Source organism: Phaeodactylum tricornutum, chromosome 8 (assembly GCF_000150955.2).
Source record: "Phaeodactylum tricornutum CCAP 1055/1 chromosome 8, whole genome shotgun sequence".
Taxonomy (NCBI): Eukaryota; Bacillariophyta; class Bacillariophyceae; order Surirellales; family Neidiaceae; genus Phaeodactylum; species Phaeodactylum tricornutum.
Genome location: NC_011676.1, coordinates 608,093 through 622,275, shown reverse-complemented (window position 1 = coordinate 622,275; position 14,183 = coordinate 608,093). Strand labels below are relative to the sequence as shown.

The window sequence follows — 14,183 nt, the reverse complement described above, 5'->3', positions numbered from 1 at the left end:
GCTTTTTGTACCGCCCGTAAACTATATTAATTACCGCTTACTTGAATTAGTATTGGGAAATACACGATGGCTAGCTACTGATGTTGGCTATGAAAGATTGATTGCGCCACAGCAGTCTCAAGAAGGGTTCGTCACGGATCGGCATAAACCGTTACTAGAATTCATATTCGCAAAGCCTAGCAGGCAGGACTTTGTAGTGTGTCATTCCACCTCGTCTGGGACCAGCAACCCGCTACTGTAATTTGCATGCCACATGCCTTAGGACGTTCTAGTGTGTCGTTTCACCTTGCACCTCGAACGGATGGCAGTGAAAGGACAGGCTGCCTTCTTTATATATACCTGAAGCTGTTGCGAGTGATGTATGAAAAAACATTTAAATGCAAAGGCTCATTGTGCCGGACGGGTCTCTATCCTGTTAACTACTACCCACTAGTCGTACCACAGGGTCATGTGTTTGTAAACTCTCGAAGGCCACTTCTGTATGCTGACCAATCTGGTGTGAGCTTAACTGAGATGTGATTATCCGTGGCTGATGTGAGCCACTACATTATTGGTGGTAGTTCCGTCTCATGTTGCAAATCCAAATCATGGTCGGCCAGTCCTTCAAACCTTCCGTGACTGCGACGCCGACGACGGACAATTACGAGGAGAGCCAACACGAGTGTCGCACCAATACATCCTAGTCCTATCGCTAGTGGACCGTTACTCGACCATGCAGAAGATATCGATGATGTGGCCTTTGCGGTAGGAGACACTGTAGTTGATTCGCTTGACACGAAAGCCTCTGGTGACGGTTGATTTTGCAAGGGCAACATGCTCGGCGCCAATGCAGGTGCCAATGTTTCTGAAAGGACAGTGGCCGGATTGAGTGTGGGTAAGCCTTGGCCTTTGTTGTGAATATCTAAAGGCCAGTCAGCTTCACACGGCTGACCCAGTGCGTTTTGAACCCTCGGGGCGAATCCTACGCGATTCATTTCGAAATCGAATGCGGCGTAGTACCGGTTAAAAAAAATGTCCCCCAGAATCCAACCGCGGAGCTGCAGGTCAGACATCACGCGTAGAATACAAATCGGCCCCAGTGTAGTCTCGACTACGACAAGCAAATCTTCTTTCGTCAGTCGATGCGTCACGCCGTCTACCGTGAATTCCAGATCATACATGGGCAAGGCGCAATCCGCCGCGGCAGCATCAAAGCCTTCGGGGGAGTCACAATCAACAAATTCCGGTTCGTCTGGATTTGAGAGATCGAAGCAATCCATCTCATTTGTAATCGCTATCGCGCTGACGGCGTCGGAAGGGCCAACCAGAAACGTAGAACCCGAGTCTACAATTGCAATTTCGCTACTGGGCAGATCGACGCCCTGGACACGGACATGGTCTAATTTGATGTCCCAGTATCCTTTGAATATATCACCTTCGTTATCATGGAATTGTCCCAATTCATGCCAATGCAAGCACCCTTCATAATGCTGGTGATCGACAGCTCCAAAAATTATTTGAGAGTTTGCCGAAAGAGCATGCTTCACGGGTTGCGGGTCGCCGCCTTTGAGAGCATCGAGCTCATCTATCAAGCTTTCGACAGGGTAGTCGTCTTCCGATGAATCTAAATAAAGACTGAAGACGGGATTCTTTAAAATTCCTTTCAAATTTGAGATAGCTGTTGGGAAGTTGTGCGAAGAAATTTCAGAGAATCCCAGGCCAAACAGGCCTTCCTCTCCAGCACAAGATTTGTAATTTTCGAAACGACTGATTTGAGCAAAAATTTGGTCTGGTATCTCCAATGAGGTCCCAATCCGAAAAATGTCTTTGGCGTGCTCGCCGGCGACCTGTGAAATACAAAGGAATTCTCTAAATGAGCTGTGTATCAATAACGTGGTTTCGTTCGAAAATCTTGCTCTCCTTACAGATTCGCCATCAGCATATTGTGAGAAAAACATGTTGTCGTCGGTATCTTTGAGGGCGACGGCAAAAGTCTCGGACGCGGTCTCATCATACTTGCGCCAACCTTCGTATTCGCTGCAAAAATCATCGCACTTCAACGACGGCACCCAGATGTCGGACGAGCCTGTATCAAAAACAACAGAAAACGTTTGTCCCGGAGTGCCGATTTGAACGTCTCCTGTCCATAGCACTAGATGGCAGTTTGATAAGCCGAGCTCCGAGACCGCACCCTTCGGTACACTCGAGCTATTTTCCTGGCTACGTCTCCACTGAAACGAATCTCGCAACGAGCCTGTACGACGCACGGATCGATGATCGGTCAGCCACCGTGCACGGCGCCGACGATGGTGCTCGAGTTGCCCCATCGCAACTTCTTGCAGACTGTTCTGTCTCTGTAAGAAAACCCGATGCGTCGAGTCTTCCGCTTTACTCATGATGTGTCCCTGTTTCTTTAAATCAAGTTAAAATTGCTTGGTCTCACAGTCAGAGGCATTCAGAGACGTCTACAACGTTTTCGCGGTTCGCTTCTCCATGCCAAGTGTTCTCTACTAATAAGGAATAATTATCAAAAGCAGCAGCCTGCCATGAGCTCTCCGGATCCGTGACAGCTTTCGCGGCACGGTTCTCTCAGTTGCGACACTTCCTACCAATCATATCGAGTTATTTAGCTTTCGTGCTCTACGGCGTCCGAATAATGGCCCCCCGTCTTCCGAATAAGGGCCGTTAACAACTCGTACTACGATTTTTTGGATCCATCGTCGCAAAAAATTGGCAATCCGATATGGCAAATACATCTGACTCTCACTATCAGTACATGTCTCATTTATTAACTCTATAAACGGCGAACGCGAAAAGTAGCGTCGCTAAAGCAACACTCGCAAAGCCAGTTGACACAAACACAAAAAAGTCCCGAGGATGAGGAAAGAAGAAACCCAAAACAAAGATCAAAAGCCCGAAACCTGCATTTAGAGACTGCTGAACACCACCCACTACACCTCGTCGGTCGTTCGGAACTTGCTCTTGTTGCATTTGCGTGACTGCAATATCGAACACCCACAAACCGATGCGACTCAGGCACACGCCGCCTACCAAGAGAATGAAAGCCCATCTTTTTACCGAAGTTAGGAGCGAAAGTATACACAAGACAAGACAAGTCAACTGGTACGAAATACTCCACATCCCGGTCGCTTCGAGGCTTAAGCGGCTGGCCGACAAGTGATAGACAAACGTTCCGCAGAGGCCAATGGCGGAAGCAACACCACGCAACGCTCCTACGCTGCTCAGATCCATTCCTCGGTAGAGCAGATAAGCTGTCATGATCCCGTTTCCAAACGTCAAGGCGTTAAGATATAATAAAGCCAATCCCAGCCCTGCCCAACATACGGGTCGCTCTTCAAAGTAGATCCCCAGTTCAGAAGAAAGTCGGCGGAGTGCACTCGGGCTTCTCTGCATACTCTTGTTTTCCATTCTTGATTCCATGCCTATACAGCTATCATTTTGCCACGCGTTTTCCAAACCGGCCTCTTTGTTCGCCAACGCCGGAAGCAATTGATGAATTCGTGCTGTACAGACGTACTCCACTACCAATGCTGCAGTGTTGAAAATACCAATGAGGATACAGACCCACCGAAGCGCGTGTGGGGATGGTGTAGCTTCCCCTGAGAAAAAAGGAATAAGCAAGCCTGCTGCTGCGGGGGCGGCAACCTTACAGCCAAGATCAATTTGTTTCATAGCAACGTTTGTATCCGACAGCCATATGGAGAAAGAATGCCCGACGTCATCCCTGTTTGGTTCGTTGGCGCTTAAACTTTCGGCAGCGCTTCGGCTTAATACGACAGCCCAATCCCGCTCCACAGCTACAAGGAATCCTTGTGCTAAAACTTGTGCGGCTGATCCGAATACGTGTATACCAATTAATGCAAGCACAGAAGACCAATTCAGAGGAACGCCATTGAATCTCCTCTTCAACCACGATGAATTCTCCAAGATTTCGTCCTGATTTATTTGTTCTGTAGGGCCAAGCTCGTCGCTTTGGGAAAGCAGAATGAAAGAAAACGCAGTAGCCGCAACAACGGAAAGATTCCCCGACCAAATGAACACTCGAGCAGCATAAAGTCGATCTGTTTGATCGATGAACCTTCCAATTTTCGATCCACCAAAACAAACCGCCAACCCCAACGAGAGGCCGTAGGTCGATACCAGAATGAGGGATTGATAATGCGTACACGCTGAGAGGAACAGAGTCAAGCAAAATTGCCAGGCAATCTCGGCGAACTGAGCAAAAAAATGAGAGACGTAAAGAAGTCGTCGAGCAAAAAAAACTGTCTCCAACGGAACCTTTCCATGGTGTAGAGATGGACCGTTTTCAAATAGTTCCTGATTGTCTTCGGTATTGAGAAGGTCCGTCAACTCAATATCCTTTTCCATTCTAGGTGCGCGAAGATTGCCTAGCTGCTCCAGGAAGTTCGCTGACCCAGTTCCTCCGCAGTCCAGCCTAAGCACACAATCCGCAAGCTCTCCTGGTCGTTATACGGAGAAGAGCGAAGGTTATAATCATACTAACATGATGATGTGGACGCCAATACACGAAGCGGAGTCTTGGATTGGCAGCACTGTGAAGGCAGTATAGGTTGAGGTTTCGACATCCGTGTCGTTATCGGTACGCAGCTAAAAGGCGCATGGCAAAATTCGACTGTTAATGACGTTGAATACCGTTTCATCAGAGTAATTTCCGGGTTACAAGGGGTTTCAAAAAGAGATTCTCACATGGTCCTGCAGGAATCTTCGACATGTGCTTGGCTGAGCGAATATAGGTATATACTGCCTGTCATGACATGTGAACAAGAACAAGTGGAAGCACGTCGTCGTTGCCGACGCTAGCCGTAAACTCAGTGCCGCATGATATGTGTAGAGAAAATCGAGTGGGCTCTGTACGAACGAATTCAAGACAGTCTCTTCCACTCTCGCCTTGGCTGTACAAGCAAGTGATTAGATACTTGGCTGGGACACACAAATAACAAGCTTTTTTGTTGTATTGCCACAACAAGGCGAGTGAAGAGTAAATAGCAGTACTCACATTGGTAAAGATGACCGCCATGTCTTCTGCAGGACTGTTGCAACAAGCGGGGCTCGACCCGATGACGAGAGCCATTTTGATGGGGACAACTTTTTTGGACAACTGCGGGGCCCAGAGTTGGAACCTGCGGCTTGTGGGAATCACCACCACCTTTGCGTTGTGGATGATTCGTGTCATCTTTCAGAAAAAGCGTGGTGTAGACTGGTACGCCCTGTTGCACGCCCTCATCAGTTCACTGGGGAGTATTCTTTGTGTTTATTTGGATCTTTTTGCAGCAGAAACCTTGACAGGCACTCCAGAACCACTCCGGTCTTGCCAATGTGCCCCGCCTTTGACCAGCTTGCATCGCATTCTACCAGCGATTACCATGGGATATTCTCTTTTTGATCTGCTGGACGGCTTGACGATTGGCATCGACTTTGCTCTGCATGGACTGGCAACCTTACTGATTATGGCCTTCTTTTGTGAGCACGACGTTCCCCATATAATTACGCCAATGCTGCTCATGGAGGCGTCGACGCCCTTTTTGGCTATCGTCAAGGCTGATTTCTTTTCCGAAACGGCTTCACTGTTGAATCAGATGGGCTTTGCGCTGACTTTTTTCTCCTGCAGAATTGTAATCGTTCCCTACATGTGGTTAATCCTCATGTGGACAATGATGGAGCAAAAGTCGTCACCTCGCTACCAGGAATGCTTCCCAAGCTATTTGTTTCCGGTCTCTTTCATTTTCGGGATGTTCTTCAATGTGTTGAATCTGTACTGGTTCATCAAAATTGTAAAGAAGGCCCGTCGGAAGCTACTGGGTATCGAAAAAGTACACCACGGCAACGAGTTGAACGAGAATAAAGTAAAACGTGTCTAGAGGGCTTTTGCCAATAGAAGTCACAGTCAAGCGTTTTATACCAGAACAACCAAAGTTCACCTTTAGTCTGTTTTTGAAGTTTGGAACCTCCAAAAATCTTCAAAATATGCCTAGCGAGGCATCCTTGCAACCCACACCATACTTACTAGCATTTGCTGTCGTTTAATGGCATGAATGAGCACCAACTCGTCTCGCATCTGGCGTTCAGTCCTCAACGACGTACTGTAGCATCCTGTGTCTTGCTGCAAGGCAGTCCCGAGATTTATAACCGAGATCCATAAATTCGGAAAGAATGTATGCGCATTTGGCAATCACGGTCATTTTTGCATTTCCATATACTAGTTCATTTTTCATTCATGTTCCTCTATCCAGCAGGCGGCTTGCTCACCGTCACAACTGACGGTCCTTGCTTCGCCTTCTTTTTCTTCTTTGGATTTTTCTTTTTCTCACTGACTTTCTTTCCGTTGGACACCGCCGTGGGTTCTTTCTTGGTTGTCTTACTCTTGGCCTTCTGTAGTGCCTTTTGGCGATGTTTTTCCTGGATTCGTTTGGCTTGCAAATGCTGTACCAGGGCGGCTACGGGCATCTGCACCGACTGCCCGGTTCCGTCGGCACCTGCGTTCACGGTTGTGACGCTACCGACACCGCCACCCGGGAGCGGCTTGGGGCGATTCTCTCGCTCCTCTTTGGTGCGTTGTTGCGATTCCAAAAACTCGCGATACGCTGGAGTCTCTGTAATGGTTCCTTCCAAACGATCGCCTGATGGATAGGATTTCCACATCTTACCGTACTCCGACTCTGCTACCACGCAGCCCATCCACATTTGTTGCGTTTTGGCGTCCTCCAGCGCCACGGCCTCCATGGCCTCGACGGCACGCAACAAGGCGAGACGTCGCTGAGCAACTTCGCGTGAGTAATCCACCGGTAGAATAGGTAAGATGGTAGGAGGTGGTATCGATTCGGAAGGCCTTGCTGAAGCCACACTGGTATCCTCGGCTACCCTGGGTACAGCCGTAGTCGGATGTGACTTTACGGATTCCAAAGGAGGAGTCGTAAGCATGACATACGCATTGCCGGGCTTTTCACCCCGACGTCGCGTACTTTTTGGTGGGACGACGTACAAAATCTTTGCCACGATGCAGTTAGCAGGATCGGACGTACTCTTGCTGGTCTTGGTAGGGGCCACCGACAACTCGTCTACTCCCGCCACCAGCTTGGCCGTTTCCTGTTCCAACGCTACCTCAGTGTCCTCCTTCGTATCCAAAGAATCTCCCGTGTTTCCGGGTTTGAGTCTTCTTTCCCATTCCAAACGAGCGACAGCTGCCGTCTGCTCGCTGGTGATCAATTTCGTGAGAGACACTTCGTCCATGGACATGGTTTGATAATTTTCGAGTCTTAGTTTGTCGTTCGCACGTTGTATCATTTGCCGAATCATTGTCCCCACGCTCTGCACCGTACCAAACGTATTGACGTTGCCGATACCCCGCAAAGTAAGTTTGGTTTGCGGCGCTGGCGGTGGTCCCCGCAGCGCTCCTCCTCCCGCCGGTCCACGGCTCTTTTGGATCTGGTTGCGTCGGCGATTCTTACGCGGCTTTTTGGTCCCCCTAGGTGGAGCCGCACCTTCCATTATCTCCCGTTAATCGACAACAAAACAGTGTATGATTGAAGCTTCCCGGAGTCTGTCGTTTGCTTTGTCGGAATTGGAAGGGACGGCACCGCCATGGTCCCCAAATCGAATTTTGGAGAAGCTCGGTTTCGTCGGGGCTCGCGTTCCTCCTGTACGCCGGACTACAAGTTTAGACCGAATTCCGAATTCTTCATTCTATACAAAACGGTTCGATTCTCTCCTCACCAAGTCAGAAAGACCCGGACACATTTCAACTGTCAATCCGATAGGGCGAAATTGAATTCCGCAGACACAGTACAAATAATAACAGGAGACTTGAGCGAGAGACAAAGAGGACGAGATATATAGCCACTATTGGACCAAGCGGGTGTCACGATTAGTTTGTGCGTCTGACCTCGGAGCGCAAACGTGCGCAACACAAAGTTCCACGTATGTTTCTACCAGGGCGAATATTCTGTGGCATCCCCAAACCTGTAAAAACGTAAATACTGCCCGCAAGGGCGAATGAAGTAGCTCTGGCAGAACACGAACAACTCGTCACTTTCCCTGCTCTCCCCTCTATTTCTTCTCCGGCTTTATTACCAAAACATCTTGACACTGCTCTGATTCGCGTTTCAAAAGAGGCCTCCATCCGCTTTTTCTGTATATGGCCTTGATTGACAGTACTTGTTTCGCTAGAACTCATCCCGTGTCGAGTGACCGATCGATTGAGCGTCCAGATCTCGTATTTTGCATCGGAGGTGTCACAAAATTCCAAGCAGGCGTGAAAAGTCTGTACCGCATACATCACTCCACGAACTCGGGGTGAACTTTTTTTTTGGATTATGTGTCAGCTATTGGGAATGAACTGCGCAGCTCCCACCGATTTTTCTTTTTCGCTCAAAGGCTTCTGCCGTAGAGGTGGAGAGACCGACAAGCATTCGCACGGATGGGGCGCTACTATTTACGAAGGCCGAGGTTTGCGATGTTTTCACGATACGTTACCCGCGTGTCAAAGTCCCATTGCCGAACTTATTCAAAACTATCCCATTCGAACCTATGTACGTCTTCTCTGCGGAGACAATCCGCTCCCTACGTTACTCGTTCCCTGCCTCTAAACCTGCTCTCTTTTTTTTTTTTACACGCCCCCGTACAGAATATGTTGGCCCACATTCGCTACGCTACTCAGGGTGAGGTGTCACTCGAAAACGTGCATCCCTTTACCCGGGAACTCTGGGGGATTAACTGGAGTTTCGCGCACAATGGTGACATGCCTCTCTTCGCCAACACGGACCAGGATATATTCCTCGGTAAAACAACATCCGATACCGTCCATTTCAACGCCGTTGGTGATACAGATTCAGAAGCGGCCTTTTGTGCCATATTGAACGCGCTCAAAGCCGAATTTCCGGAAGGCTTGCCGACTTTGTCCGTCCTACACGAATTTCTGAACCACATCTGCGACGAAATTATTGCTGGCCGTAGCGAGGATACCATTTTCAATTTTTTGCTCGGCTGTGGTCAATACACGTTGTTCGCCTATTCCTGGCCCGGGGCGCGGTCCGGTTCCACCGTGTGGAACGGCCTGCACTACATTGTGCGCGAGCCGCCCTTTTCGACGGCGCGACTGCTGGATGTGGACTACACCATTGACTTTTCGGCTGTGACGCAACCGAACGATCGCGTCGCAGTGATCACAACCAAACCGTTGACGGAAGAAGCGGGATGGACGGAAATGAAACGGGGCGAGTTACTCATGTTCGACAAGGGTCGGCCCTATCGCACGCCAAAGTGCTGTGAAGCTGTAGAAAAGGAGGGACGGGGATTGTCGAGCAAGTGCTTCAAATCGAAAGAGAAATGCAATCGTTCGCCCACGTACAAGCCGGTTGCGGCGTGCGATTCTTTGCGTACCACTCACGCACCTCAGTACGTGTCGCCCTTGCCTCTCACCCCGGCGGCTCCAAACTCGACATCCGTGGTTCGCTCGATACCGCCCCTCTCGCTACCTCCGGCGGCTGTAAAAGCCGTCGAACAGGTCGTTGCCATGGCGGTGGGTGTCGAACAGTTGACCGAGCAACACGAGGCGCTCAGTCTGGAATCGCGCCCCCTGGCCGTGTAACACAAGCATGCATATGCAAAGCCGAAACATTGTAGAATAAAAATCATAGGCAAGAGCCCAAGTTATGGAGATTAATTATGGTTTGGTATTCGTTTCGTTCGTGTGCGGGTGTGATTCGTCCTTGTCATCGTCTAATTCGTGTGCTGCCACTCCACGACGGACCGCGTTGGCCACCCGCGATCGTGCACTGCCATCGGCGTATTTGAAAATATGCGCGAGGTACCGGTCCTTGTCGGGCAGGGTCCGCTGGACACGCTCCAGATTCATAACGTGATCGAACCAAGCGTGATATGGCTGCAGTGCGGGGGTCTGTGGAATGGCAAAATCGGGACCACGGTAATGCTGCAACACGTAATACCGAAACGCCCAGGGAATGAGTGCCAAATCTACGTTGGAAAGCTGCCCGTCAGGTAAAAAGACGGGGCCGTCCGTCTTTTCGAGTTCCCGGGAAAACGACGTCAGTCCTTTGACCAGGGTTGCAAAATGTTCTCGTCGCTCGTCGTCTTCTTTGCGTACCAGCACGCCACTGAACGAAAATGAACGAAAACACGCGAAAACTAAGTTGAGCAACCAGAAGGACAACGCTGATGTTCTTCCGAAGCGTCGGTACGGACTTACTAGTACGGCGAACAGCAGTCACGATTGACTCGATCGGTCCAGATACGCGACCGCGCCGCCTGGTACGGGTCTACGGATACCAATCGATCTGTTCCGGTCGCTCCACTTACGGCATCAATGTAATCGATCGCCACGAGTGATTCGAATACCGCCCTTTCTTCGATTGGCGTATCGGTAGTCGCGTCGATGGGAATGAGGGTGGGAACCAAGGCCGAAGGGTTCACCCGTAGCAGTTCGTCCGCCTTCCAGTGGTAGTACCATTCCTTACCCGTTCCAGTGACGTTCTTTTCGTCGTCACCTTGATACCAACCCAAGGCTTCGACCGATTCGTAGTCCACACGACCCTGATGGTGTTCCAAAGCCAACGTCGCACGATGCGCACTATCGATTGCAGGAACCACCAAAAAACAAACAGCGCCCCACATTTTGTGTGAGAAAGCACGTTTGTTGGCCATTGCAGGGACAAGGCTACCATTTTTGTGTTCGCCGGGCGTTCCCAATCGAACTTATTCCTTGATCCACCGTACTTACTAGGGACAAAACCATGCGGTCAAGTAGCGAAACTTGGGAATGGTGGATTTGGTGACGGATGTTGCTGCCGTAGCCATAGTCTGTTGACTGTAAACGTAGAGTGATGCTCTGGGGTTTGTATTTCTTGTCCGCGAGCGCATCCGAATGAAATGGAACTTACAGGTTACAGTTAATCGGAGAGTACACCTGGTATTTTTGTACACTACGGTGCCCAACGGTGATTGGGTCCGCCAACAAAACCGTTCGGCGTTTGACTGTGAATAGCTAGGTACTTCACAAAGCTCCGGGTATTCTTCCTCGTTCGTATTATTGTTCACGATTTCACGGGATCGAAAATGTGTGTGACGGCTCTTTACTGGTAGATTCACAGCCATACAAACAAGGTGGAACGAACTGAGATCGGTCGCTGGTGTCTCTCGCAACATGGTTTGGTATTCTTTCGTCTCGTCATGAGGTATACGTCCTCGATACTTTTCGTCTCGGCGATTATGAACACATTATGTAGATCATCCGCCAGGCGAGGAAGTTTGGCCTTTGGGAACTTAGCTAGTGTAACCACCAATCGGGCCTTCTCCATTCGGATTCCCCAATCCTGGCGTTACCACCACGACGATCGTTCCAGTGGAATTGCGCATCGATGCCGTGTTTTTCCCGCATCCAGGCCGAGACCATCGTCCTCCATACGAACCAACTCTATTCTCCTTGGCCTCGGCAAGCTCGGTCGACGCGGATAACGTATTTTTCTCTCAAGACCACGCGGATTTCGCTTCGTTGGGAATTCAGTCTCCCGTCCTGCTCGAACGAATCGAGGCCTTGGGCTTGCGGCGACCGACAGCAGTCCAAGCCGCCGCGTACCGTGACATTTCCGCTGCGGAAGGCGACGTCATGGTGGGTGCCGAAACCGGCACTGGAAAGACTCTCGCGTATCTACTCCCACTCCTCGACGACATTTTGCAACGCAAAGCGAACGCGGCCGACACCAATACTAGTCTGGGATACGATTACGCCCGCGCCATTATACTGGTTCCCAACAAAGAGCTCGTGCAGCAAGTCGTGCGTATGGCGGTGAGTTTGTCCGGTGGTCGTCAATCGCTCGTGTACGGTGGATCGGCCCTACCGGATGCGGCGAACTTGCCGCCCACGGATGACGCCACGCTCGCCAAGGATACGGTGCGCTTGGCGATCCTCCCCGGGGGACTCCGTGAACTGCAGGATTTTCAACCCTTTCGCAAGGCAATTGGTTTGGGAGGAAGCGAGCCGCCGGTGGATCTGGTCATCTCGACACTAGCCGCACTCGGTGTCCTCGGACTCAAACCGGCAAATATTGACATGTTTGGCGATATCCGCACCTTGGTCGTGGACGAGGCCGACATGCTGCTGGATGGCGGATATATTCGGCCCTTGGAAAACGTCTTGATGGGATTTCGACGCGCGGATCGCCTCGACCCCACTCTGGGAGTTCCCAGAACACAGCACGTATTTGTCGCCGCCACGTTGCCCGATTTTGGAACCCGGTCCGTCGACGCCTACCTCAAGAAAAAGTTTCCGTACGTCAGTCAGGTTACCATGGCTGGTATGCACAATGCCCGCCATTACGGATTGCGGGAACAGACTTTATGGATGGAGGAAGAGAGCAAGAAAACTCGAATGGAAAAGCTGGTGGAATTGTTCGGAACACCCGTCACGGAAGGCGGTCTGCAGGACGAAAAAGTCATGGTCTTTTTGAACTCGGTCGACGACGTGGAGGGTGCGAATCAAGCACTACAGCGGGCCGGCCTGAAAGTACTCCCGTATCACGCCAAGGTATCGTTAGACGAGCGTACCGCAACGCTGGATCGCTTCCGCCGGTACGACCCGAAATCTCCGGACGGCGAAGGTACCGTCCCGATTTTAGTGTGCAGCGACTTGGCAGCCCGAGGTATTGATGTACCGGGTGTGAACACTGTAGTACAACTCCAGTTCGCGGGGAACGTGGTGGCTCATTTGCATCGAATGGGCCGTTGCGGTCGAGCCGGACAACGTACTGGACGGGGCATTGTATTCTATGACGCCAAGGAACGGGAGCTTGTCGAAGTTGTCCAGCAAGCCGAGATCCAACAGAATAGGATGGTCCTACCGGGCGATGTAATTGAACTAGCCGGCGATGAACAGGACGGGTCCGTCAAGAATGCCTTTAGTCGTAAACGAGGCTTCTCAAAGAAGCGCAAGAAGTTGCGAAAGGAAGCGGACAGTAGCAGCGACGAAGCAATAGAGATAACCTAGGCGATCCGTATTCTAGCTATACTTTTGTCGTGAAGGCTGTCTACGTGTAGGTGGTGTCCGTGGTGTCTCTTTCTGTATTGGAGGTTCCTTTTTAGAGACCTTTTCGGCTCGCATCGGTTGGGTCCGTTTCGGCTGGTGGCGTCGCGGTTGGGATCGTGTTGGCGGAGTGCAAACTACTTCTGAGTCATCGGCTGCGGATTGCTCTGAGGCATCCGATTCCGAAGAGTCCGGGGACGAGGATCCTGCTGGTGGCGTGGGGGAAGAGGTTTGACTGCGATCCGGTGTCGTTGCCTTTGGAGTAAGCGCCGGCATTTTTGCTGTTTCTTTTGTTAGCGATTCTTCGTGGTTCAACTTTTGCAAAAACACTCGGGCTACTTCATCGGGTGGAATAAGCTGGTTGTCGGCATCATCTACAGGGGGTAGAGGTGGCGGTGGTGGTGGCGGTGGCGAAATGGAACCCTGTCCCGTTCGTGGTCTTTTGGGGAGCGAACCCGACGAAATGTTGGACGAGTCACTGCCTTGTCGCTGTATCGAAAGACGCTTGTTCATAAGAGCTGGTGGAAGGCGAGCCATGCGACGATTAGGCACTACACTCTTAACAATCGTTGCGGCCGTCTTCCCAAGTGGCTTCGCCTGTGCTCGACTTCCGGCGAGTCCTCTAGACAACGGCATACCCGGAGGCTTCATTGTCATCTCCAGAGGCGCTTCTTTCTGAATAACGTTGGCGGCTCGCGAGCTCTCGCGGTATATCTCCAGCAATTTCTGATAATTTTCATCCGTCGGCGCAGCTAAGGCAAGTGAGCAGGCTTGGGACATGGTTTCGTTCGAGAGAACCTTCAACGCTGCAGTATATTCAACACTTATTGTTGGTGGCCTCGCTATAGTTGTACGGGGCATTATACCTCCGACCTTTCGACTCGCCATGTCTTGGCTTCTTGGAAAGCGTCAAGACTAGATAGTAGCAGATAGCAGACACAACTCTAGCCGGGTACCTAACAGCAAGCACGACAGTTTCCAACGTCAAAAGCGGCGTCGTCCTGTCGACCGCCTTTCGATTTGCTTTTACTGTTACAGTTAGTGGAAATCGCGTTGGCGCCAAAACAAATGGCCACTGCGGGTAGTCGGCTTCAAGAGTATTTAGCTTCACAAGTCAAGCAACTTGAGTTGA

The 14,183-nt window shown here is 50.7% G+C and overlaps 7 protein-coding genes across 7 annotated transcripts; 3 read left to right on the top strand and 4 right to left on the bottom strand.

Moving 5' to 3' along the window:
* Nucleotides 1-375: 375 nt before the first annotated feature.
* PHATRDRAFT_45904 (predicted protein) lies at nt 376-2,479 on the bottom strand. Its single transcript, XM_002180048.1, has 2 exons — nt 1,905-2,479; nt 376-1,826 (listed from the first exon to the last, which is right to left on the bottom strand). The coding sequence occupies exons 1-2, from the start codon at nt 2,373-2,375 to the stop codon at nt 543-545; spliced, it is 1,755 nt and encodes a 584-aa protein (XP_002180084.1). The 5' UTR covers nt 2,376-2,479; the 3' UTR covers nt 376-542.
* Nucleotides 2,480-2,724: 245 nt separating this feature from the next.
* PHATRDRAFT_54495 (predicted protein) lies at nt 2,725-4,542 on the bottom strand. The gene has a single exon (XM_002180047.1). It carries the CDS (start codon nt 4,366-4,368, stop codon nt 2,761-2,763), a length of 1,608 nt encoding a protein of 535 aa, XP_002180083.1. The 5' UTR covers nt 4,369-4,542; the 3' UTR covers nt 2,725-2,760.
* Nucleotides 4,543-5,027: 485 nt separating this feature from the next.
* PHATRDRAFT_45902 (predicted protein) lies at nt 5,028-5,901 on the top strand (the record flags this gene model as incomplete). Its single annotated transcript, XM_002180241.1, has 1 exon — nt 5,028-5,901. One exon carries the CDS (start codon nt 5,028-5,030, stop codon nt 5,877-5,879), a length of 852 nt encoding a protein of 283 aa, XP_002180277.1. The 3' UTR covers nt 5,880-5,901.
* A 342-nt stretch (nt 5,902-6,243) lies between these two features.
* PHATRDRAFT_45901 (predicted protein) lies at nt 6,244-7,603 on the bottom strand (the record flags this gene model as incomplete). Its single annotated transcript, XM_002180046.1, has 1 exon — nt 6,244-7,603. Exon 1 carries the CDS (start codon nt 7,504-7,506, stop codon nt 6,244-6,246), a length of 1,263 nt encoding a protein of 420 aa, XP_002180082.1. The 5' UTR covers nt 7,507-7,603.
* A 727-nt stretch (nt 7,604-8,330) lies between these two features.
* Nucleotides 8,331-9,256, top strand: PHATRDRAFT_12401 (predicted protein; the record flags this gene model as incomplete). The annotated part of the gene is made up of 2 exons (XM_002180240.1): nt 8,331-8,546; nt 8,642-9,256. Coding segments are annotated over 2 exons (831 nt in total), but the record flags the coding sequence as incomplete, so codon positions are not given.
* Nucleotides 9,257-9,639: 383 nt separating this feature from the next.
* Nucleotides 9,640-10,830, bottom strand: PHATRDRAFT_45899 (predicted protein; the record flags this gene model as incomplete). The annotated part of the gene is made up of 3 exons (XM_002180045.1): nt 9,640-10,130; nt 10,223-10,690; nt 10,754-10,830. 3 exons carry the CDS (start codon nt 10,828-10,830, stop codon nt 9,680-9,682), a joined length of 996 nt encoding a protein of 331 aa, XP_002180081.1. The 3' UTR covers nt 9,640-9,679.
* A 372-nt stretch (nt 10,831-11,202) lies between these two features.
* On the top strand, nt 11,203-14,139 carry PHATRDRAFT_45898 (predicted protein; the record flags this gene model as incomplete). Its single annotated transcript, XM_002180239.1, has 4 exons — nt 11,203-11,374; nt 11,415-12,983; nt 13,051-13,263; nt 13,432-14,139. 4 exons carry the CDS (start codon nt 11,203-11,205, stop codon nt 13,728-13,730), a joined length of 2,253 nt encoding a protein of 750 aa, XP_002180275.1. The 3' UTR covers nt 13,731-14,139.
* Between the last annotated feature and the right edge of the window lie 44 nt (nt 14,140-14,183).